The sequence below is a fragment of the Callithrix jacchus genome, chromosome 6 (assembly GCF_049354715.1).
Source record: "Callithrix jacchus isolate 240 chromosome 6, calJac240_pri, whole genome shotgun sequence".
NCBI classification, from domain to species: Eukaryota; Metazoa; Chordata; class Mammalia; order Primates; family Cebidae; genus Callithrix; species Callithrix jacchus.
In genome coordinates this window covers 70038266-70064553 of record NC_133507.1, presented here as the reverse complement: position 1 = coordinate 70064553, position 26288 = coordinate 70038266, and the positions used below count along the sequence as shown (strand labels likewise).

Genomic DNA, 26288 nt, shown 5'->3' with positions numbered 1-26288 from the left:
GGCCAAGGCAAGAGAATCACTTGAACCCAGGAGGTGGAGGTTGCAGTGAGCTGAGATCCCACCACTGCACTTCAGCCTTGGTGACAGAAACTCCATCTCAAAAAAAAAAATTCACACAAAATCTCTGAGCAAATACCTCGATTTACAATAGGCGGACAATTTATTTCTTGTTGTACTATATGCCTAACATAAAAAACCCAATCTAGAGATGTTTTTTTCAATAAGGATCAATTCCAGCACTTTTACTTAAAAGATAAAGCAACTTTATTATGATGTCACCATTATATACAGCTGTGCTTTTCACATCAAGTTGGCTTAGTTCTTTGAAGAAAATCTTAATGACTAAAATTGTATACAGATCATCGGACAAGAAAACTAGTTTAACAAATTCAGTAAGAAATCAGGACAATGGTAGACTATATTAAAAACTGTCTTAGAAAATTATTTACAACTTTATCATAGTGTAAATGCTCTAAACGTAAAAATAAATCTATGGATTATACAAAAATACTCTAAAGTACAAAAGTAAGTTAAATGCTGAATAAAATATTCACCTTTTCCAGTGGATGCTGTCACTAAGAATATAATCTAGGCGTCAAACCTTGAAGTGATAACCATGAAGCAATGTTTTCTTAATCACTCATAATTTTAAATCATTTAGTAGTCATCACAAGGTTTAGAGTTTCACTGAAAAATTCTCATTTTTACAAATGTAACTCATACACTTTCCTTCATGGACCCTTCCTCTGTTCAGAACATGTGAAAAAGTAAAACAAAATTCTTAGTCAAAAGTTGACATGCTATGTGAAGTGCATAAATTATAAAATTGTCAGTCTTATACCTAGTTGATTCCCTTTACAAAAGAAACAGTCAGATGTAATACATCAGAAAATACAAAGCACACTGCTACAGGGTACCTACTCAATCTAAAAATAATGTTCCCAAACTTCAGAAAATGTTAAGTACTAAATCTTTAAAAGTCATTGTTTTATGAACAATTATAAACAGGAAAAAACTCTTCATATTTACATAATATTGGTATGAAATAACTTTGGAATAATGTAAGAAGCATTTTGCCAAGAGGAATCATTTTGCTGTATACAAAGTAAGCAGAGGCCAGGTGCGGTGGCTCATGCCTGTAATCCCAGCACTTTAGGAGGCCAAGGCAGGCAGATCACCTGAGGTCAGGAGTTCAAGACCAGCCTGGCCAAAATAGTGAAACCCATCTCTACTAAAAATTAAAAAATTAGCCGGGTGTGGTGGTAGATGCCTGTAATCCCAGCTACTCAGGAGGCTGAGGCAGGAGAAGTGCTTGTACCCAGGAGGTGGAGATTGCAGTGAGCCAAGATTATGCCATTGCACTCCAGTCTGGGTGAGAGAGACTCAAATCTCAAAAAAAAAAAAAAAAAAAAAAGTAAGCATGTCTTATTGTTTCTTTTTCCCCCAATGCTAAAAATGACTATTTTGAAACAATGTTGATGCAATTTACAGTTAGATTTTTACTTTGAGATACTAATTCTGCATTTGGCCAGATGCTCTTAAAAATTAAAAAGTGGGTGTGTCACCTAGTAATATGCCTGTTTTAATTTTCTAAGAAGTTTTGTTAAAAATTCTATTAAAATATACATATCCTAATTACCAACCACATTAAAAGAGAGAAAATGCACATTAAACATATTACTTTACAAACAATTTGGACTTTAGTTCCAGCTTTGGAGTCCTCCCCATTCTGTTAATTAGGATGATAAACATGACATTGAGCAGGCAATTAACTGTGGATACCAGCACATGCTTAAGATCTAAACAAATGAAAAGGTACTTAAGAGTTCTACTTTGGAGCAGAGTAAATACTGACACTGGGCACATTTTAAGTGACTAATTTTTCCTAACACATTAGTGCAAATTAGCAAACTTTTAGGAGAATTTAGTCTTCTAAATTCTTTCCTTGGAGAGAAGGAAGCATAATCTCATCTTCATTCACTCCTTGTGCATATTGAACTGATGAGAAGCCCGCCAGGTACAAACGGCGCCTTTGGAAGAGGAACCAAATCAGTCCACCCACGAGAATTAAGATACTTAGTGTGGCAATTGAGATGGCTATTGCTCTGTAATCAGGGCCTGGAATAGGAGAAGATTTGATGTTAGAGGAGAGAATACAAAAGTGATCATTATTGATTTTATACATTATGGCTTGCGTCACACACGTAAACGTGTAAGATGTGAACAGACACACACGTAAACCTGTAAGCTGTGTACAGACATAATAAATCTGATTGTTTCATAGCACTAACATAGAATTCAAACTCATCATCAGATCAAAAGAAACACGTGCTTTCTTTTCAAATTTAAGTGTTTTCCTTTTCATTCAAATCTTCATTGCTATGAAAATTTTCTTTCAAAGACATTAATGCACTATGATTGTTCGCACATTCCCTTCCTAACACCAGTTTGGAAATATCACTAACTGAATATTATCCTACTTTGATAGCAAATTGCTAACAACTATAAACATTTTTTTTTTTGAGAGGGAGTCCCACTCTGTCACCCAGGCTGGACTGCAATGGTACAATCTCGGCTCATTGCAACCTCCACCTCCCAGGTTCAAGTGATTCTCTTTCCTCAGCCTACCGAGTTGCTGGGATTCCAGGCGTGTGCCATCACACATGGCTAATCTTTTTTATCTTTAGTAGAGACGGGGTTCACCATGTTGGCCAGGCTGGTCTTGAACTCCTGACCTGAGGTCATCCACCCGCTTCAGCCTCTCAAAGTGCTGGGATATAGGTGTGAGCCACCACACACGGCCTAAATTTTTGTGTTTGATTTACCTGGGGCCAAATAAACTATTATTTGTTTCAAAACGATTTAAGCCTCTAAGATGACTTCACTTAGTGCAGCTGCTGTTCCAGGACTCTTCTCTGCATGCTGCCCAGATGGATTCTTTCTGTCCCATGATTTTAAATACCATTGCTATGCACACTACACATCTCAGCTCTCTATGGATAACTCAAATGGCCAACATAGAACTCTCGATTTACAACACCCTAACTTTGCTCCCACCTAATCCCCCAAATCTTCCAGTTGCTTTCCATTCCACTCAGAATAAAACCAGAACTCAAGCCTTGCTTCCAAAGCTCTATATGTCTGGCACCTGCCTACCTTTTAGTTCTTCCCTGAGTGCTCAGCAAACTCATTCTGCCTTAGGCTCTTTGCTCTAATTGGTACCTCTGTCTGTTATGCCCTTTCCCTTGATATTTGCTTGGCTTGATTTTTTAGATCTCAGCTTCAGTGTCTTCTGCTCCTAGGTGTCTTCCCTGGTATCCTAATCTACAGTAGCTATCCACCTAATCTCCATCACATACAGTTCATAACTATTTGATATTTTTCTCTCTTTAAAAAATTGACCTGTTTACTTATCTGTCTTTCTTCACCAGATGGTAATCTGTGTGAGAACAGGTACCTTATCTGTCTTGTTTTCAGGTGCATCTTGGTGTGCAGAACAGGGCATGGCATATAGTAGACACTCTATTCACTGACTCAATGTATGTATACATGGATACTCATATGTAGAATTGAGATTTTATCTTTAATATTTACATACCAGAAGCAAAATTTTTATGCGAGATCTTTAAAAATGTTACTGTGAAAATTTTGGAGCTCTTTCTCCAGAAATGAAGTTAATATAATATTTTCATGGTAATTTTATGTATCAATTCATAATGAAATGTAAGTTCAAGTTGTAATTTTTTATAGACACTCTGAATGTTTTCAGTAATGAAATCCAGTTTGCATTGTTTTAAAATTAACCATGAGTTTTATGGGATTAGTAAGAAAGGAAGCAAATTAACTGCAGAAATAGACCTGTAAGCTTTTATAGAATCAAACTATAGAATAAAATACATCTCCAGAAAATCTTTTAAAAAATGACTTCCCTAACACCCTGGCAACTTCTGTTTTTCTTAGGAAAGAATTATGTATAGACTGGAGCCCTAGACATCACATGCGTTTATTGTCCCTTGTAATCTATTTTTCAGTGGAAAATCTCTATGACTCAATCAAAATATCTGGATATACTTAAAGGACTAAGTACTTCAAGACCAAGTACAAAATTCTGTACATGATTGGATTGTATATTTAATTCCTGACCCGCTCTGCAAAAAGTTTCCTAAGGACAGGTTACATACTTACCCAGAGGCACTTTGCAGACAACTCTTCCAAAGCCATGTTCACATTCAACTTTTTTCCAAGTTTCATTTGAAGCTACCAACATGCTACATTTTCCAACATCTCTCTTACTTTTATTTTCCCATTTGAAAAATGTCACTTCTGATCCATCTAACCAACTCCAAGACTGGTCTGAAGAAAGAAATTAAATACAGCTATGTTTACTGCCACTAAACCAGTAGGTTACAAGCATGGGGTTCCTGTAACTCATCAGAAATGTGTTGTCCAATATGATAGCCACTTTTTAAAATAAAATGCATTAAAAAAATCAGTCCTTCAGTTGCACTAGTCACATTTCATAGTAGCCACATGTGGTCAGTGACTACTATGTTGGATAGTGCAGACATAGAACATTTCTCTCTTTGTAGAAAGTTATATTGGACAACACGGATAGAGAATGTGGTGTTTTGATTAAAGTACAGAATGCCTGCACATTTATTTTGTGAGGCAGAGATTTCTAAGGACCCATATCCTTCCTCTACTCTAATTTTTAAAAATTATATGGTTAAAGATATGCTGGTGGAATAGGAAGAGTGCAGGGCCCTCCATCCCCACCCTTCTCCCACACCCCCACCCTTCTCCCACACCCCCACCCTTCTCCCACACCCCCATCCTTTTCCCACACCCCCACCGCGACTCCATTTTTGCTTTCCAGCTGAAGTGGCACCACCTTGTGTGACAGTATAAACACGATTTAGAATTAATTTAGATGGACAACTTTGAATCCTATTTTTTTAACAAATACTTAACATTTTAGAATTCACATTTATTTTAATAATTTAAAATTCAACTTTGCATAGTGTAAAGAGCTTTCTCTTGTGTCATATTTGTACTCTTAATTTATTTCTACCAGTTTCAGGTTCACCCAAACCCTGTATCTACTACTCCACATTGAAAAGTCCTTCCACAAATTTTTTTTTATTCAATTATCTGCAATTTTATAGGTTGGTGTGAAAGTCATTGCGATTTTTACCATTAAAATTAATAGCAAAACTTGCAATGACTTTCACGCCAACCTAATACTGAGACACCTTTTAAAGGCTACTATTAAGACTTAATTTTAACTGATAGTAAAAATATTATTGGAGAGAAGGGTATAACAAGAAGATACCTTTCTGAATAACAAAGTTATAAGCTGCAAATTCATGCAGTGACAGGCACTAGAACTCTAAGAGAAGGAAGGCATGGGTTCCTTGTGAAAGCACAGACATAGGGAAGAAAATATCCTGCTGTTGATCCAAGGATCTCAGAAATAAGCCTCTAGAATGATTCCACATTATTAAGCATGATTTTCTGTGTCATTAGTGGTTTCCGTCATTGCCATGTTAACTCAGGATTCATTCAAAATTTATAAGCATTCAGAAACGCCAGCCGACCTAGCTTATTTATCCAGAAGAGACATTTAAATTAGCCACCACCTAACATTCTTTACCAAGGCTGACTTGTTATTTAGGTTGAGTTAGAACTCTTTTTGCATGCATACAATTATTTCACTTACCAACAGAATGTTGAGATAATCCAAGCCAAACTCTCATGGTAATATTATTATTTTCCTTCATCAGTCTGCTCACAAATTTATTCTCATCTTCATCCTTTATGGAAACGATAGTCGCAGAGTGATCTGTTGAAGGAAAACAAATTCTCAATTAGCTTTATGCTAACTAGAGAAGTAGTTTATTCTCAACTAGCCATTTGAAAAAAATATATATTATGAACAAGATCATTGATAAACTCAAGCCTTACACAGAGACAGTTTTTAAAACTGGTATTTAGGTCAAAAGTTTACAAGTACTTAAAAAAATCACTTCCAAACACGTGTAATTTTGAGTTTCTTCAAAATCTGTCAATATTTTTTTGGTCCTGGAACTGCCTACCTGTGAGACCTCTCTCACTATTCAGATGAGAAAAGAGACAGAGTTATGTAACCTCCCAATGTCATTTAGCCAGGATATGTGGGAGCTGGGATTTGAACTCAGACCTTCATGCCTCCAAGTCTTAAATGCTTAACTTACACACTATATTTACAGTAAAGCATTGCATCTTCTCCTTTAGGAGAAAGAGGTTTCTGACTTTCAAAACATCCATATAGCTTACAACAGTTCCCATTATGTGTATACATGTATAATGCACAACGGTTCCCAGGCAAAATTTCCCAGTAACTAGAAGACTTTTCAATCAGTCAAGTATCTCTACAACAGCTATCAAAATAAATTAGATAAATGCCATCCATCTACCTGGTGAATTTGCTACCCAAGGATGCAGGTAAACAAGTTTTGGTCTTTGAAATACTCTAGGTAGTTTCCCTAGAAGTCATTTTACAGTTTGACTATGGATTAAATTTGTCATGGGGGAGAGCCAATCATTGCTATTCTTTCTAAAATAGCTAAATCTGAAGACAGAAAGCCCTGTTCTTTATAGTGGTCAGAGGATGTGGGTCAGTTCTATCACAGAATGGTTGGACAACCATACTGCTTTGACTCATTATCCTGGTGAGGCTAGGCTTATGTATTCATAACTAAGCAATGGAACAACTCTAAATTTTATTTACTACTTAGCCAACTTTACAAAAACGTTACCTCTTAATCCCTTTTTATAAGCACATCTAGCAATAGGTAAAACCATTTAAAGTCATTTGTATTTTTACTTAACAGTTCACTTAGCCACTTTCATTTTATTATTTTAAATTTATTATTATTATTTTATTTATTTATTTTGAGATGGAGTCTTGCTCTATTGCCCAGGCTGCAGTGCAGTAGTACAGTCTCAGCTCACTGCAACCCCCACCTCCTAGGTTCAAGCGATTCTTCTGCCTCAGCCTCCTGAGTAGCTGGGACTACAGGTGCGTGCCATCACGCCCAGCTAATTTTTGAATTTTTAGTAGATATGGTGTTTCACCATATTGGCCAGGATGGTCTCGATCTCTTGATCCACCCACCTCAGCCTCCCAAAGTGCTGGCATTACAGGCATTTTTAATGGCTATTCCAATATTTCATTGAGTTCCTATGTCATAAGATACTTTACCATCTCCCTACCACTGGGCAGTTAGTTTACAGTGCTATTAGAAATGGAAAATGCTTTTAAAAATTTTCAAAAATATAATTATTGCTTCAAATTATATCCTTAAGAAATATTCTAAGAATTAATTATTGAGTCATAAGAAAATCAACAAATTATAACTCACCACGTTCTGGACACAATTTTTTGGCCTCTGAAAAACTGTGCAATGCCTGATCAGACGTGTAACAGTGACCCTTGTACTGGATCCACCGTGACTCATTCCCTTTTGCTGCGGGACATCTTGATGAATATGTAAGATGGGACAGCTTTTTAGCTATAAAAGTATTAGACACAGTTGTAACAATGCACAGAAAAAATTGACCACCTTTCAAAATCTAATTAAATGTCCCTGATTCAAACTGTTGCTCTTGTGGTAAAGAAACATTTAACTCAAACCAGAGAAGGCCACAGCCCACATTCTATAAATACATAATTTAATTAACTTTTTGGAATATCATTTAAAAAACCTAGATAATAGAAGTGGAAAATGATGTAGCTTTCTAAGACTGATTTGGACTAAAGTAAAAACGAGAAAGACAGACTAGAAAAAGAAGACAAGACAAGCAGACCTGAAACTACTCTGAAATAATAATTAAAATTATTTCTTTCCTTGGATTCTTTTTTTTTTTGGAGGGATGGGTTTTCACCATTTTGGCCAGGCTGATCTCAAACTCCTTACCTCAAGTGATCCGTCCTCCTCAGCCTCTGAAAGTGTTGGGATTACAGGTATGAGCCGACGCGCCCGGCCCCTTTGATTTCTTTTTATTTTGATAATCTAAATAAATCTAGTTTTACTTAGTCATAAAAAGAACTTTTAAAAAATATTTTTAAAAAGTGCTAATTTGTTTTATGTAGCATAAAACAACAGCACCGCAACATCACTCAAACAGAAAAAGAGTAGGAGTGGCTTCTCAGCTCTCAAAAAATACCCTGGTTTCTATTTAAATTGATTTCTACTTGTGCTAAGTAACAGAAGCAGCCTGGTGAATGCAGCCTGTGCCCTTTAACACCTGTTTTTTGTTGTTGTTGTTGTTGTTGTTGTTGTTTTGTTTGTTTGTTTGTTTGAGACGGAGTTTCGCTCTCGTTACCCAGGCTGGAGTGCAATGGCGCGATCTCGGCTCACCGCAACCTCTGCCTCCTGGATTCAGGCAATTCTCCTGCCTCAGCCTTCTGAGTAGCTGGGATTACAGGCACGCGCCACGGTGCCCAGCTAATTTTTTTTTTTTGTATTTTTAGTAGAAACGGGGTTTCACCATGTTGACCACGATGGTCTCAATCTGTTGACCTTGTGATCCACCCGCCTCGGCCTCCCAAAGTGCTGGGATTACAGGCTTGAGCCACCGCGCCCGGCAACACCTGTTTTTAATTCCAAAAGAAGAGTGTATGAAAACTGGAAAGTAAATTGTCAAGGTCGTATTAGTGAGGTACAGATGATCTGAATCAAATATTTGACCTGGACCAGTCAGAAATCTCAATCCAAACTATTGCTTTGTAATGCATTCTGTATAATCTGCATGTCCTTCAGTAAGTAAAGGCTATTCCTGGTTTTTTCTCCAAATCTCTGCTTGGTAGAGTCCTTATTTGTGGTCTCTGCAATTAGAGAAGGATGGCTGCTGCTGTTTCTTTCTTCATCAAGAGAGTATTTAGTGGCCCTTAGTTCCTTCTGCTGCTTCTCTATCTTCTGTTAGAAACCAGACATGATCTTTTTGAACTTTGGTTGTTTGGCTTTGCCTCCATTCTTCCCACAAATGCTACCAATTTGAGTACTAAGTCTTCAGCAGTCGGACTCCTGGGTAAGTTTCCCAGCTGCTGCAGATCAATGTACATTTGCCAAATGCATCTATACAATCTATGAAACTTCTCACAACTCCTCACTAATGCTGCTGCTGAAAACAAATGTTACTAGTAAGTTCTTGTTTTTACTGCCTTATGGAAATAGTTGGTTGGGCAAAGATATATTGCTGATTACTCCGCTGTTGCACTGGGCTCAATTGTTGATACAAAACTTGTTGAACAGTGGCTATGATGGCATCGTTAGGACAGGGAACTTTTCTGAATGGTTTGACCTTTTTTTTTTTTAAAGAAAAAGACTTCTGAGGGGAGGACTCAAGATGGCGCTGTGAGAACAACCCAGGATTGAGGCTCTCGCTGGATGCGCAAAGAGGGTGAGTCAGGGACGCATTTCCAGACGGACCTTTTTTGCCCACAGAACGGGGAAATTCCCAGATATAAAACAAACACGGGACGCCAGCCAGAGATCTCGACTGGTGTAGCCAGTAGCCGGTGCGGCTGTGGCCTGCGCCGGGGTGCAGAGGCGCTCCACAGAGTTCCGCACAAAAGCACACTGTTCCGGGTGCCCTGTTGAACTGGCAACCTGAGACCTGAGAGGGCTGAACTTGAGACTGAATGGGACTTGAACAGTGAGCCAGCCCAGGACAAAGCGTTAGGGGTAGCACAGTGCGACAAACAAAACGGTGATTCCAAACGCTCGCTGTTAGGAGGTTCCCTTAAAGCGCAGCTCCGTTTGGGAGGGGCGTCCGCCATTACCGAGGCAATCAGCCCCTACTGAGGTACACGCCCATTGCTGATGCAGCCTGCCGTTGCCGAGGCAACCTGGTACAACAGAGAGACTCCGCCGCAGGGCAGAGCTGGCGGCTGCAGGGCGGAGACCGCAGCAGAAGGGCAGAGCCTGCAGAAGCAGGGCGAACCTCACACCAGCAGGGCAGAGCCTCGGCAGGACAAGACTGCCTCCTAGCTGGGCAGGACAACCCCGGCGGACACTCAAAAATAAAGCCCCAACCCCCTCAGAAAGAGCAGCTGAGAGAAAAACGGCTTTTTTTATGAGTTCTGTTGCAGCAGAATTAAACATAGCAGCCTAACAGCCCTGAATGAACATCAGAGCTCACATCTCAGCACTTGAGTTCCTACAAAGTAAAGACTGTCTCCTCAAGCAGCTCCCTGACCCCTCTATATCCAAAAGACTGACACTTGGCAGGCATCATTCTGGGACAAAGATAGCAGAAAAAGAAACTGGTAGCATCCCTCGCTGTTCCGCAGCCGCTACAGATGCACCCCAGACAAGCAGGGCCTGGAGTGGACCTCTGCAGTCGTACAGTGAAGGGGCTAGACTGGTAGAAGGAAAACCAAGTAACAGAAATACTTCATCATCAAAAATCTGGGTGTCCACCCAGAGACCCAATCAAAAAGTCAACAACTACACAGACGACAGGTGGATAAATCCACAAAGATGGGAAGAAACCAGCGCAAAAAGGAGGAAAACACCCGAAACCAGAACACCTCGCCTCCTATAAAGGACCAAAACTCCTCATCAGCAAGGGAACAAAGCTGGACAGAGAATGACTGTGACGAAATGACGGAATTAGACTTCAGAAGGTGGATAATGAGAAACTTTTGTGAGCTAAAAGAACATGTTTCAAATCAATGCAAAGAAACTAAGAACCTTGAAAAAAGATTCGAGGAAATGATAACAAGAATGGATAACTTAGAGAGGAATATGAATGAATTAAAGGAGATGAAAAACACAATATGAGAACTTCGCGAAGCATGCACAAGTTTCAATAGCTGAATTGACCAAGCAGAAGAAAGACTTTCAGAAGTTGAAGATCAACTAAATGAAATAAAATGAGAAACCAAGATTAGAGAAAAAAGCGCAAAAAGGAATGAACAAAGTCTCCAAGAAATGTGGGACTATGTGAAGAGACCTAACCTATGTTTGATAGGCGTACCAGAAGGGGACAAAGAGAATGAATCCAAGCTGGAAAATACTCTTCAGGACATTATCCAGGAAAATTTCCCCCACCTAGCAAGACAGGCCAACACTCAATTGCAGGAAATACAGAGAACACCACAAAGATATTCCGCAAGAAGAGCAACCCCAAGGCACATAATCGTCAGATTCACCAGGGTTGAAATCAAGGAGAAAATACTAAGGGCAGCCAGAGAGAAAGGTCGGGTCACCCACAAAGGGAAGCCCATCAGACTCACAGTAGATCTCTCGGCAGAAACTCTGCAAGCCAGAAGAGAGTGGGGGCCAATATTCAACATCCTTAAAGAAAAGAACTTTCAACCCAGAATTTCATATCCAGCCAAACTGAGCTTCATAAGTGAAGGAAAAATAAAATCCTTTGTGAACAAGCAAGTACTCAGAGATTTTGTCACCACCAGGCCTGCTTTACAAGAGCTCCTGAAAGAGGCACTACACATAGAAAGGAACAACCAATACCAGCCATTCCAAAATCACACTAATTGCTAAAGAGCATCAACATAATGAAGAATCTACAACAACTAACGGGCAAAACAGCCACTTAGCATCAAAATGGCAGGATCAAATTCACACATAATAATACTAACCCTAAATGTAAATGGACTAAATGCACCAATCAAAAGACACAGACTGGCAAATTGGATAAAAATCCAAAACTCATCAGTGTGCTGTATCCAGGAAACCCATCTCACATGCAAGGATACACAAAGGCTCAAAATAAAGGGATGGAGGAACATTTACCAAGCAAATGGAGAGCAAAAGAAAGCAGGAGTTGCAATTCTCATCTCTGATAAAATAGACTTTAAAGCAACAAAGATCAAAAGAGACAAAGAAGGCCATTACATAATGGTAAAAGGGTTGATACAACAAGAAGAGCTAATGATCCTAAACATATATGGACCCAACACAGGAGCACCCAGATACATAAGGCAAGTTCCTAAAGACTTACAAAGAGACTTAGACTCCCACACAATTATAGTGGGAGACTTTAACACCCCATTGTCAATATTAGACAGATCAAACAGACAGAAAATCAACAAGGATATCCAGGGCTTGAACTTAGACCTGGAGCAAGCAAACCTGATAGACATCTACAGAACTCTCCACCCCAAATCCACAGAATATACATTCTTCTCAGCACCACATCACACCTACTCAAAAATTGACCACATAATTGGAAGTAAAGCACTGCTCAACAAATGCAAAACAACTGAAATCATAACCAGCAGCCTCTCAGACCATACTGCAATCAAGTTAGAACTCAGAATTCAAAAACCAACCCAGAACCGCACAGCTTCATGGAAACTGAACAAGTGGCTCTTGAATGTTGACTGGATAAACAACGAAATGAAGGCCGAAACAAAGAAGTTCTTCGAAACCAACGAGAACGAAGACACAACATGCCAGAATCTCTGGGACACATTTAAAGCAGTCTCTAGAGGAAAGTATATAGCAATAAGTGCCCATATGAGAAGAATGGAGAGATCCAAAATTGACACCCTATCGTCAAAATTGAAAGAGCTAGAGGAGCAAGATCAAAAAAACTCAAAACCCAGCAGAAGACAAGAAATAACTAAGATCAGAGCTGAGCTGAAGGAGATTGAGACACGAAAAACCCTCCAAAAAATCAATAAATCCAAGAGCTGGTTTTTTGAAAAGATCAACAAAATAGACAGACCACTAGCTAGATTGATTTAAAAGAAAAGAGAGAACAACCAAATAGATGCGATAAAAAATGATAAAGGGGAAATCACCACTGATTCCACAGAAATTCAAACCATCATAAAGGAATATTACAAACAACTCTACGCACATAAGCTAGCAAACCTGGAAGAAATGGATAAATTCCTGGACTCCTGTGTCCTCCCAAGCCTAAACCAGGAGGAAGCTGAAACTATGAATAGACCAATAACAAGGGCAGAAGTTGAGGCAGCAATTAAGAGCCTACCACACAAAAAAAGCCCAAGTCCAGACGGGTTCACAGCCGAATTCTACCAGACACACAAAGAGGAGCTGGTACCATTCCTTCTGAAACTATTCCAAATAATCCAAAAAGAAGGAATCCTTCCCAAATCATTTTATGAGACCAATATCATCCTGATACCAAAACCCAGCAGAGACCCAACAAGGAAAGAAAACTTCAGGACAATATCCATGATGAACATAGATGCAAAAATCTTCAATAAAATATTGGCAAGCTGATTGCAACAGCAAATCAAGAAACTTATTCATCATGATCAAGCAGGATTTATCCCGGGGATGCAAGGCTGGTTCAACATACGCAAGTCTATAAACGTAATTCACCACATAAACAGAACCATAAACAAAAACCACATGATTATCTCAACTGACGCAGAGAAGGCATTTGACAAAATTCAACAGCCCTTTATGCTAAAAACCCTCAATAAACTCGGTATCGATGGAACGTATCTCAAAGTAATAAAAGCTATTTATGACAAACCAACAGCCAATATCATACTGAATGGGCAAAAACTGGAAGCATTCCCTTTGAAATCTGGCACTAGACAAGGATGCCCTCTTTCACCACTCCTATTCAATATAGTACTGGAAGTTCTAGCCAGAGCAATCAGGCAAGAAAAAGAAATAAAGGGTATTCAAATAGGAAAGGTGGAAGCCAAATTGTCTCTATTTGCAGACGACATGATAGTATACCTAGAAGACCCCATTGCCTCAGCCCAAAAACTCCTGAAACTGATAAGCAACTTCAGCAAAGTCTCAGGATATAAAATCAATGTGCAAAAATCACAAGCCTTCCTCTACACCAAAAACCGACTTAAAGAAAGCCAAATCAAGAACGAACTGCCATTCACAATTGCTACAAAAAGAATAAAATACCTTGGAATACAACTCACAAGGAATGTAAGGGACCTCTTCAAGGAAAACTACAAACCACTGCTCAACGAAATCAGAGAGGACAAAAACAGATGGAGAAACATTCCATGTTCATGGTTAGGAAGAATTAATATCATAAAAATGGCTATACTGCCCAAAGTAATTTACAGAATCAATGCTATACCCATCAAGCTACCATTGACTTTCTTCACAGAACTGGAGAAAACCACCATGAACGTCATATGGAACCAAAAGAGAGCCCGCATACCCAAGTCAATTCTAAGCAAAAAGAACACAGCGGGGGGCATCACACTACCGGATTTCAAACTATACTACAAGGCTACAGTAATCAAAACAGCATGGTACTGGTACCAAAACAGAGATATAGACCAATGGAACAGAACAGAGGCAACAGAGGCAATACAACATATCTACAACCATACAATCTTTGATAAACCTGTCAAAAACAAGCAATGGAGAAAGGATTCCCTGTTCAACAAATGGTGTTGGGAAAACTGGCTAGCCATGTGCAGAAAGCAGAAACTGGACCCCTTCCTGATACCTTACACTAAAATTAACTCCAGATGGATTAAAGACTTAAACATAAGACCTGGCACAATAAAAACCCTAGAAGGAAATTTAGGCAAAACTATCCAGGACATAGGAGTAGGCAAGGACTTCATGAACAAAACACCAAAAGCATTGGCAGCAAAAGCCAAAATAGACAAATGGGACCTAATGAAACTCCACAGCTTCTGCATGGAAAAAGAAACAGTCATTAGAGTGAATTGGCAACCAACAGAATGGGAAAAAATGTTTGCAGTTTACCCATCTGACAAAGGGCTGATATCCAGAATTTACAAAGAACTCAAACAGATTTACAGGAAAAAAACAAACAAGCCCGTTCAAAAGTGGGCAAAGGATATGAACAGACACTTTACGAAAGAAGACATATATGAGGCCAACAATCATATGAAAAAATGCTCATCGTCACTGGTCATCAGAGAGATGCAAATCAAAACCACATTGAGATACCATCTCACGCCAGTTAGAATGGCGATCATTAAAAAATCTGGAGACAACAGATGCTGGAGAGGATGTGGAGAAAAAGGAACACTTTTCCACTGTTGGTGGGAGTGTAAATTAGTTCAACCACTGTGGAAGACAGTGTGGCGATTCCTCAAGGCCTTAGAAATAGAAATTCCATTTGACCCAGCAATCCCATTACTGGGTATATATCCAAAAGACTATAAGTCGTTCTACTATAAGGACACATGTACACGAATGTTCATTGCAGCGCTGTTTACAATAGCAAAGACCTGGAATCAACCCAAATGCCCATTTATGATAGACTGGATTGGAAAAATGTGGCACATATACACCATGGAATATTATGCAGCAATCAGAAATGATGAGTTTGTGTCATTTGTAGAGACATGGATGAATCTGGAGAACATCATCCTCAGCAAACTGACACAAGAACAGAAAATGAAACACCGCATATTCTCACTCATAGGTGGGTGATGAAAAATGAGAACACATGGACACAGAGAGAAGAGTACTAAACACTGGGGTCTATTGGGGGGAAATGGGGAGGGCCAGTGGGAGGGGGAGGGGGGGAGGGATAGCCTGGGGAGAAATGCCAAATGTGGGTGAAAGGGAGAAAGGAAGCAAAACACACTGCCATGTGTGTACCTATGCAACTGTCTTGCATGTTCTGCACATGTACCCCAAAACCTAAAATGCAATAAAAAATTAAAAAAAAAAAAAGAGAAAGACTTCTTGCACTGGCAACATAAGGAGATGCCTTATCTTCGGTCTATTTGTTTCTAGTATAGTCTTCAACTGGGTTGCATACATTTTTTTTTCTTCCTGTTCTTCATGATGTTTTGCTTCCAACTCTCATTGTTTTTTTCTGCAAGACCCTGCATTATGGTACGTGTGTTACATTCCTATTCAAAAAGATCCATTTTTTAATTGTGGTAAAATACACATAACATAAAATTTACTATCTTAACCATTTTTGTTTTGTTTTGTTTTTAGAGACAGGGTTTTACGCTGTCACCCAGGTTGCAATGCAGTGGTGCAATCATAGCTCGCTGCAGTCTCTAATTCTTGGGTGCAGTAGATCTTCCTGACTCCGTTTCCCAAGTAGCTGGGATTACAGGCATGTGCTACTGTGTCCAGCTAACTTTTAAATTTTTTTGTAGAGATGGAGTCTCACTGTGTTTCCCATGCTGGTCTTGAATTCCTGGGCTTAAGACATCCACCTGTCTCAGCCCCACAAAGTGCTGAGATTACAAGAATGATCCACTGCATCCGGCCTTAACCATTTTTAAGTGTACAGTCCTGTGGCACTAAATGAATGAACTCTGTTGTACAACTATCACCACCATCCATCTTCAAAACTTTTTCATCTTGCAAAACTGAGACTCTATAACCACTAAACAATAACTCCCCATATTCCCTCCTTCTCGTTCCTGGTACCTGCCATTCTACTTCCTGTCTCTATAAATTTGATGTCTGGGTACTACCTCATATAAATGGAATCATACAGTATTTGTCTTTTTGTGACTCGCTTATTTCACTTAGCATATTGTCTTCAAGGTTCATCCATATTGCAGCATGTGTCAGAATTTCCTTTTTTTTTTTTTTGAGACAGAGTCTCACTCTACTGCCCAGGCTGGGGTGCAAACAGTGTGATCTTGGCTCATTGCAACCTCTGCCTTCCAGGTTCAAGTGATTCTCTTGTCTCAGCCTACTGAGTAGCTGGGGTTACAGGGGCACACCACCACGCCTGGGTAATTTTTGTATTTTTTTTAGTAGAGATGGGGTTTCACCATGTGTGCCAGGCTAGTCTTGAACTCCTGACCTCATGATCCACTGCCTCAGCCTCCCAAAGTGCTGGGATTACAGGTGTGAGTCAGTGCACCTACTCACCGAATTTCCTTCCTTTTTAAGGCTTCTTATCCATTTGTCCATCCATGGACACTTGCATTGCTCTCATCTTTTGACTGTTATGAATTATCCTGCTATGACATGGTTGTACAAACACCTGTTTGAATCCCTGCTTTCAGTTGTTTTGAGTATATACTGAAGTGCTCGATAACATAGTCATCTTATGAATATGTTTTTGAGGAATTGTCACACCATTTTGCACAGTGGTTACACTGTTTTATATTCCTACCAGCAATGCATAAGTGTTCCATTTTCTCCACATCCTCACTAATGCTTGTTATTCTCTAGTTTTTTGAAGATCCAGTTTTTAAAGTTAGCTCTTGCATTAGTTTCCTTGGGCTTTCATAATAAGTTTTATAAAATTGGTAGCTTAAAACAACAGAAATGTATGCTTTCACAGTTCTGGAGGCTAGAAGTCTGAATTGAAGCGGGTGTTAGGATTGGTTCTCCTTGGAGTCTCCAATGGAGAATCTGTCTCGTGCCTCTCTCTCATCTTCTGGTGGTTGCCAACAATGCTTGGTTTGCCACTCTGTCACTGCTTGTCATTCTGTCACTGCAATCTCAGCCTTTGACATCACCTGGCCTTCTTCCCTCTGTGTATCTGTATCTCCCTTTTATAAGAACACTAGTCATTGGATTTAGGGCCCACCATAATCCAATATGTCCTCTACTCAACTACCTAGATCTGCAAAGACTTTATCAATAAAGTCACATTCTAAGGTTCTGACTGGACAAGAATCTTTGGGGAGGAGCCACTATTCAACCTAGGAGAGCACATAACTTATGTCTGGTCACCTTATTCTCCATCCTGTAAAGTCTGTTTCTCTTTACAGGTATTTCCACTTCTGCATGCCTTATTTCTTATGTATTCCAATTGTTTTTCTAAAAAGTTACATTTGTTTTCTGTGTCTAACAACTGAGAAGTCAGTTCTTGATTGTACCCTGATTCCTCATTCTTTATATTCTCCCTTTCTTTTATTAACCTGCTTCTCTAAAGTTTTCACATTTTCTTCTGCTGAATCTGTTCAAATGTTGAATGTGCTATTCAAGATTCTTCACAGCAGAAAACATGGCCAGCACTGAGAACCAGAGGCTTCAGAAACCAACGCTACTACCTCCGTGCTTGTCCTGCAGGCCTCTGCCACCCCTGGTAGTTTGGTTTTTTTTTTGTGATCTTCTTCAAGGTTCATGCTTTATCCATTGGGGTGACCCTAAGTCCAGCCTCTAATGGAAGGGGCTCTTCCCTTAAATTTTAAGGATCATATAAGTTTGGAAAATGCTGGGTTACACAAAGTTAAACAGACTTCATTTTTATAGAAAGTCTCTTAGAACCTCTGGCCTGGCATGGGAGTTCACAGCTATAATCTTGGCACTTTGGGAGGCTGAGACAGGAGGATTGCTTGTGCCCAGGAATTCAAGACCAGCTTGGGAGGCTCAGGTGGGAGAACTGCTTGAGCCCAGGAGGTTGAGGCTGCAATGAGCCATGTTCATGCCACTGCTCTTCAGCCTGGGCAACAGAGCAAAAAACCCAGTCAAAAAAAGAAAAGGAAAGGAAAGAAGAGGAGATGAGGGGAGAAAAGAAAAAAAACTCTTAGAAACTTTAATATGGTAAATCTCATGAGGTATTTCCCAACTTTATATCCTGCAGGACCCTTTTCTTGAAAGAAGCATCTCAGCCTTTGAAAAACATTGCTAAATGAAATTAGAATTCACAAATTCTAGGGTAGAAGTTATCTGGTGACAGAACAAATGAAAGTCTTTGGGAACAAATTCCCTGGGTGGTTATACTGTATTTGTTTCCATTTACAACATATCAAAATGATTTTCTGTTTTGTTTTTTTCTGAGATGGAGTCTTGCTTTTGTTGCCCAGGCTGGAGTGCAATGGCATGGTATTGGCTCACTACAACCTCTGCCTCCCGGATTCAAGTGATTCTCCTGCCTCAGCCTCCTGAATAGCTGGGATTATAGGCGCCCGCTACTACACCCGGCTAATTTTTATGTTTTTAATAGAGACAGGGTTTCACCATGATGGCCAGGCTGGTCTTGAACTCCTGACCTTGTGATCCACCTGCCTTGGCCTCCCAAAGTGCTGAGATTACAGGTGTGAGCCACTGCGCCCAGCCTCAAAATTATTTTCACAGAATTTGTGAATAAATTTTTAAATAAAAAATTCCACTGAGAATTTAATTATGTGCATGAATTATGTCACATTTTAGTAAACATACTGTTATTCAAATTCAAGTCTTACGTTTTGTAGGTTTATAACAAATAGCACCATCCTTAACAGAGGTGCATTTTTCGTGTTTCCAAGTTCCTTTTGGTTCCAAGAAAAGACAATTTCCAGGAGATGTTTGGCCTTTCCACGGGATGTAGTCAAATGTGCTACCATCAGACCATTCAAAACTTGATTCACTTCCCTGTTTTAAGAAGAATAGAGATAACCCTAACCCAGATGTATGACTTCAAAAAGAATACAAACAACAACATATATACTTTAAGAAATATTATAATGGAATATTACTTCTTTGCTTATAGTATTATAGGTCTGAACCTACTTTAAAATCAGAGCTTTAATTCCAATGCACTGATGTGGAACATTTGCTCTGACACAGTTTATGGAAGACTTTAAACTTAGAGACAGAGTTATTATACCTTGTCTCTAGATTTATTTTTAAGGATGAGTTTACATAACACTTGAAGTTAAACAACATGCAAATGGCATCCATTTGTCACAATTACAGATTTACAATCCCCACCTTCATATTGTTCTGAATACTGTTTTTTATGTTTTATAGTTTTGTGCTTTGTCTCTGGCTACATTTTTCACATTACAGAGGCCACTAAGCAGCAGGGGTCTAGAAAAGATAAACACTTCCCAAGAAACTCAAAATGGGAAGACTATCTTTTATTTTTCCTTGAATTTATAATCTTGTTATTCTTTTTTTTTTTTTTCTGAGACAGAGTCTCGCTCTGTTGCCATGCTGGAGTGCAGTGGCGCAATCTTGGCTCACTGCATCCTCCACCACCCGGGCTCAAGCGATTCTCCTGCCTCAGCCTCCCAAGTAGTGTGTGCCATCATGCCCAGGTAATTTTTGTATTTTTAGTAGAGACGCGGTTTCACCATGTTGGCCAGAATGGTCTCGATCTCTTGATCTTGTGATCCACCCACCTTGGCCTCCCAAAGTGATGGGATTACAGGCATGAGCCACCATGCCCAGCCCTAATCTTGCTATTCTTTTTAAAAAAATCTTCCCTACTTTGTTCTAAAGATTATTTAAATTAGAACTACAACTATAGTCTCAATAGATGACAATTTTTTGTATACAAGACCTCATTATTAGTACGTAAATAAGTAATATGATTCAAATAGTGGCACATATGTGTTTACTAGCATAATTAATCTTAAGCAGTATAATTTTCTAGAGGAAAAGTAGGAAGAAAGTATACATTTATTAGTCCTAACCACGTGGAGAAGTATAAACTTTTGTGTTAAAATCTCAATGAAATTATTATTACCCTGATTTTCTACATGAGGAAATAAGGTTGCAAAGATTAAATAACTTGCTCATGATCACCCAGCACATAAATGGAAGATCCACTATTTGTACTGAAACTCAGAGGTTTCTGATTCTATGTGGTTTCATTTTCACCAGCTTTCCAATTTGTCTGTTCCAGATAGGCTATAGAGGTGTTGTTGAGATATTCATTCACTGGGCCCTTGGCATGGCCTGATCATTTGCCCTAGTGCATTCTACAGTAAAATTTTTCTATTTGTTCTGTGTTGTAAAAGGTAAGAAAGCACTATGCTATGCAAATGGAGTTCCAGTACTTAATCTAATATTGCACTTTGTATTAATACTTTATGCTCAAGTTTCTAACCCTCAAAATAGCAGATTTGAAAAGCTTCTGGAAAACGAAGCAAGACTTACATCATGACTGGAGAGCCCAAGCCAGAGTGGAAATCCATCACGTTTTACAATATCTTCCAGAAAGAGCTGGCCATTTTGGTCGTGAACACTTGCCAAATAGCCTCCACTTTGAGAACACATGTTTAACGCTTCATACCATGTTACCTTTTTTTGAATAACACTATAAATACCATCTTCATATAGCATAAACTGTGGCAGTGTAGTATTATATTCTTCTTTGTAGTCAACTATAATAATTAAAAGCACTGGTGATTAAAATTTAAATTATTTCAAATATACCTTTTGGATAAGACAACATGCAATCATTTCAATAGTGAAATAAAATTGGATTTCTTATTAATAAGGGAGGTCAAATGTATATTTTATTTTTCTTATTGCAATGACACATATCTTAAGCTCTTAAAGATCTCCAATTGGTCTATTTTAAAAAGGCATAAACATCGTTTTTTTTATTTAAGGAGCTCATGTATTAGTTGGGGAAAGAAACAACAATGGCTGAAATGATAGCAAAACTGTTAACCAGTAGGGTATATGAAATTGAGTAGAGACTCATTTGAATGAGAGGAGTCAGGAAGACTGCTTGACAAACCAGGTCTCAAGGGTTAGGTGAAATTAAGACTAAAAAGAAATAAGGTAACAAAAAGTAAGGAAGTGTTTAAAACAAACACAAACAACAAAGCCACAATGATGAGGATATTTTAAAGGCCATGAAAGCCAAGTGAAAGAGCTCCCAATGGTCAAAGCTGGAAAGACTCGAGCAAAATATTACAGAACGCAGTACGTTAGATGATAATCCAAAGTATAAAATAAATAACCATGAATCTATACTAGATGCAGAGGATTGGAGGAAATTAAGAATAAAAAGAAGGAAAAAGTATGGAAGTGCTACAAACAAATAAACAAATAACAACAAAACCACAATGATGAGGGTATAAATGACTGAATAAATTTAAAAATTGGGGACAGGTGGCTCATGCCTGTAATCCCAGCATTTTGGGAGGCTGAGGTGGGGGGGATCATCTGAGGTCAGGAATTTGAGACCAGCCTGGCCAACATGATGAAACCCTGTCTCTACTAAAAATACAAAAAATTAGCCAAGCATGTTGGTGTGCACCTGTAATCCCAGCTACTTGGGAGGCTGAGGAGAATAGCTGGGATCCAGGAGGGAGAGGTTGCAGTGAGCTGAGATGACACTACTGCACACCAGCCTGGGCAACAGAGTGAAACTCCATCTCAAAAAAAAAAAAAAAAAAAAAGGGAAAGAAAAATGGAAGAAAGCAGACAAGTATCTTGTGCAGTAGAATTTCAAGTAATTCGTGTAGATACTCCCCTCACAGGAAGGTGGAGGATAACTTTCTACCCTGTAAGTGTGAACTCAACATAGTGACTTCCTTAGAAAGAGGACAGTATGGAAAGGAGGAAAAGGGGTAACTTTACAGCAGAGACCCTAACAAATACTACCTTGGGCCAGGTGACCAAGGTTAAAGTCAACAGTGATAAGTCACAAGAATAGTGCATACTGCCCATGTGAAGTGATGAGACATCTTTGGTCTTTCCCCTAAAACTTATAACCACAGTTTAATCATGAGAAAATCATCAGCCAACCCAAACTGAGGGACATTCTATCAAATACATGACTTGTGTTCCTCAAAACTTTCAAGGCCATCAGAAATAAGAAAAGTCTGAGAAACCACCCAGCGAAGAGGAGCCTAAGGAGGAGGGATGACTGAAGATAAGGTGGGGTCCTGGATGGGATCCTGGAAAGAAAAAGCATGTTAAATAAAAACTATGGAAATTTGAATAATGTGTGGACTTTCATTAATAATAATAATGTATCAATATTGGTTTATTAGTTGTGACAAATGTACCATATTAAAGTAATATGTCAATAATAGGGGAAATTGATTGTGGGATAGATGAGAACTCTCTGTACTATCTTTGCAACTTTTCTGTAAATGTAAAGCTATCCTAAAATGGAAAGTTTATTAAAGATGTAGAAAGAAAGAAAGAAGTTGAAAAACTTCTTGGCAGGAGGAAAACATAAAGGTGCAAGTATGAGGATGGGCGTACAACTTGCCTGGGACAAAGAAGAGAGAAGAGACCAGCTTGATCGAGAACAAGATGCTTTGCTGAGCAAGAATGGGAAAAAACGGAACCAGAAGGCCTAGAAATTGGGGCTAGAGACTAGTTTCTAAAAAGTCTCAAAAGTTTACATGGACTCCAAGGTTATAAAAAGGAATCCCTGGAGGCTGCTGGTGGACATAGTCTTCGGAATTGACCATGGCACTGTGAAGTTAGCTGATTAGCCAGCACACCACTGTTACAGGCTCCCTGTGAGCAGACAGCTTAGGGCACAGTGGGAGTAATGACAGTTTTAGGGCACAGTGGTAATAATTAACAGTTTTTAAGCTGTGAAAAAATTAAAACTAACATGTATTGAAAATTAGATTTATTTAAAGATGAGGCAAGGTTGAGAGACATTCACTTTGCCTGGAATGACAAAACTCTTCCCCCAAATACTTTATTTATATAAACTCTATCCATTTTTCAAAGCCCAACCAAGTTTCACCTCTTCTTGAAGGCTTTCTTTTTTTTTTCCCCCTCTTTTCCAATGTATCAGTTTTGACTTCCCTACAATTTAGGTCTGTATCAAATAATCTAAGACTAATTTACATAAAACATTTCTAAGGAATTTAATACTGCTTCCCCAAGTACATTTTACTCCTAGGGTCAAAACCTTGACAGCAGGACCCATGTCTTTTACTTCCTCAGTAACCTCTGTAGCACCTTGCACAGGACTGTATACAGAGGAAATATTCGATTGTATGATTCTCACTGGTGGAACTAATAGCCTTATATTCTTTCCCTGGAGTGAAAGAAAACCCTATATTACTATACTTACCCATTTCAATTTTACAAGCAAGAATGCTGTGCTGGTGAAAATAAAGTATTTCTTCAATAACATTAAAGGTTTGAATATCCCAGAAGCCATCAGTACTTAAGCCAGCCAAAAACTTGTCATTTTTTATAGTTGGTCTTCCTGCTCTCCAGTGTGTATATGACAGTGCGGTCTTATCAATCCACATAAGAGAATTATCTAGAGAAGAAACATTTTTTCCTATGCTTAGAGATTAAATCAAGACTTGAATTACAGTTATGCAGTTAAGATTTCATCTTTTCCCAACCTTCTAAAAGGTTGTATGATTATGTATAACCCTTTAAGATATTTTCTGATTATAATAGTAAATTATGCTTATTTTAAATTTGAATATTAATATAAACTATAAATATTGACCTATAATTCCACCATCCTTCAGGAATAACATTTTGTTATTTTTGTTATTCTTTTCTAGAGGTCACGTCTGAAAAAGACACTTACACATGCATGTTTATAGCAGCACAATCCACAAGGGCAAAAATATGGAACCGGCCCAAATTTCAATCAATCAATGAGTAGATAAAGAAAATGTGGTATGTATGTACCATGGAATACTACTCAGCCATAAAAAGGAATGAAATAATAGCATTCACAGCAACCTGTTTGGAAATGGAGACCATTATTCTAAGTGAAGTAACTCAGGAATGGAAAACCAAAACCAAACATTGTGTGTTCTCACCAAGTGGGAGCTAAACTATGAGATGCAAAGGCATAAAGGCATAAGAATGATACAATGAACTCTGGGGACTCTGGGGGAAGGGTGGGAGGAGGTGAGGGATAAAAGACTATACACTGTGTACAGTGTACACTGCTCAGGTAATGGGTGCACCAAAATCTCAGAAATCAACCCTAAAGAACTTATCTATGTAACTAACCTCCACCTGTTCCCCAAAAACCTATTTAAATACAAAAATATTATTTTCTCATATATATGTAGTTGCAATGGAAATTAACATAACTATTTTATCTATTTAAAACATGATTAATAAGTTATAAAATTAGCCACAGAAATCTCTTCTCTGGACATAAACTCTACAGAATTGTGCATACTTATGGTCAACTGATTTTTAAGAAGGATGCCAAAATAATTTAGTGGGGAAAGAATAGTCTTCTAAACTGGATATCCACATGCAAATAAAAAAAAAAAATTAAGTTGGACTCCTTCCTTTCACCACACACAAAAATTAACTCAGAGTAGATTGCAAACATAAATGCAAGAGCTACAGCTATAAAACCCTTAGAAGAAAACATAGGAGGCTGGGCACAGTGGCTCACACCTGTAATTGAAGCACTTTAAGAGGCTGAGGTGGATGGATTACCTGAGGTCAGGAGTTTGAGAGCAGCCTGGCCAACATGGTGAAACCCTGTCTCTACTAAAAATACAAAAATTAGCCAGGCATAATGGTGGGTACCTGCAATCCCAGCTACTTGGGAGGCTGAGGCTGGAGAACTGCCTGAAGGTGGAGGCTGCAGTTTGCTGAGATCATGCCACTGCAACACTCCAGTCTGGGTGACAAGAGCAAAACTTTGTCGCAAAAAAAAAAAAAAGAAAGAAAGAAAAAGAAAACAGGAGTAAGTCTTCAGAACCTTGGAATAAGCAAAGCCTTCTAACATATGCACAGATGACAAAATGAAAATGCTTTTGTGCTGTAAGTCATGGGAGAAATTATTTGCAAATTATTTATCAGACAAGGGACTTATATCCAGAATATATAAAGAATTCTTACACCTCAACAATAAAAAGTTTCAATTTTAAAAATAAGCAAAAGATCTGAATAGGTATTTCTCTAAAGGTGATATACAAATATCAATAAGCACATGAAAAGATGGTTAACATCATTAGCCATTAGGGAAATGAAATTAAAATCCCAATGAGGGGCTGGGCATGGGGGCTCAGGACTGTAATCCCAGCACTTTGGGAGGCCGAGGCAGGTGGATCACGGGGTCAAGAGATCGAGACCATCCTGGTCAATGTGGTGAAACCCCGTCTGTATTAAAAATACAAAAAATTAGCTGGGCATGGTGGTGCGCGGCTGTAATCCCAGCTACTCAGGAGGCTGAGGCAGGAGAATTGTCTGAACCCAGGGGGCGGAGGTTGCGCTCCAGCCTGGGTAACAAGAGTGAAACTCTGTCTCCAAAAAAAAAAAAAAAAATCTCAGTGAGATATCATTTCATACTCACTTGGATGGCTATAATGAAAAACACACAAATATTGGCATAGATATGGAGAAATCAGTACTCTTATTCACTGGGAATGGAAACTGGTATAGCTGCTTTGGAAAACGACCTAGTAGCTCTTTAAAGGGTTAAACAAAAGATGCAGCAATTCCTTTCCTAGGGGTTTACCCAAGATAAATAGAAACATGTTCACACAAAAACTTGTAGTGAATGTTCAGAGAAGGATTATACATAATAACTGAAAATGACTTAAAATGTCCATAAATGAAAATTTACCTAAATGTCCATAAATGGATACAGGATAAATAAAATGTATTACATCTATAGAATAGAATCTTAGTCACAAAAAGGAATAATGTACTGATACA

The 26288-nt window shown here is 38.7% G+C and overlaps 1 protein-coding gene across 2 annotated transcripts in view; it reads right to left on the bottom strand.

Annotated features, from left to right (window-relative positions):
* The window catches only part of LOC100402350 (CD302 antigen), a 171046-nt gene that overhangs the window by 40941 nt on the left and 103817 nt on the right, over nucleotides 1-26288 (bottom strand). The window contains exons 29-35 of one of the 2 annotated variants that reach the window (XM_008998828.5): nucleotides 23707-23901; nucleotides 20805-21031; nucleotides 19124-19292; nucleotides 7404-7553; nucleotides 5720-5842; nucleotides 4186-4353; nucleotides 241-2118 (exon numbers count right to left, since the gene is read on the bottom strand). In XM_008998828.5, coding sequence (XP_008997076.3) covers nucleotides 1925-2118; nucleotides 4186-4353; nucleotides 5720-5842; nucleotides 7404-7553; nucleotides 19124-19292; nucleotides 20805-21031; nucleotides 23707-23901 — 1226 coding nt within the window. In that variant the 3' untranslated portion in view covers nucleotides 241-1924. Of the gene's footprint in view, nucleotides 1-240; nucleotides 2119-4185; nucleotides 4354-5719; nucleotides 5843-7403; nucleotides 7554-19123; nucleotides 19293-20804; nucleotides 21032-23706; nucleotides 23902-26288 lie in introns of those variants that run through there. The other variant, XM_002749408.7, reaches the window with a different exon arrangement.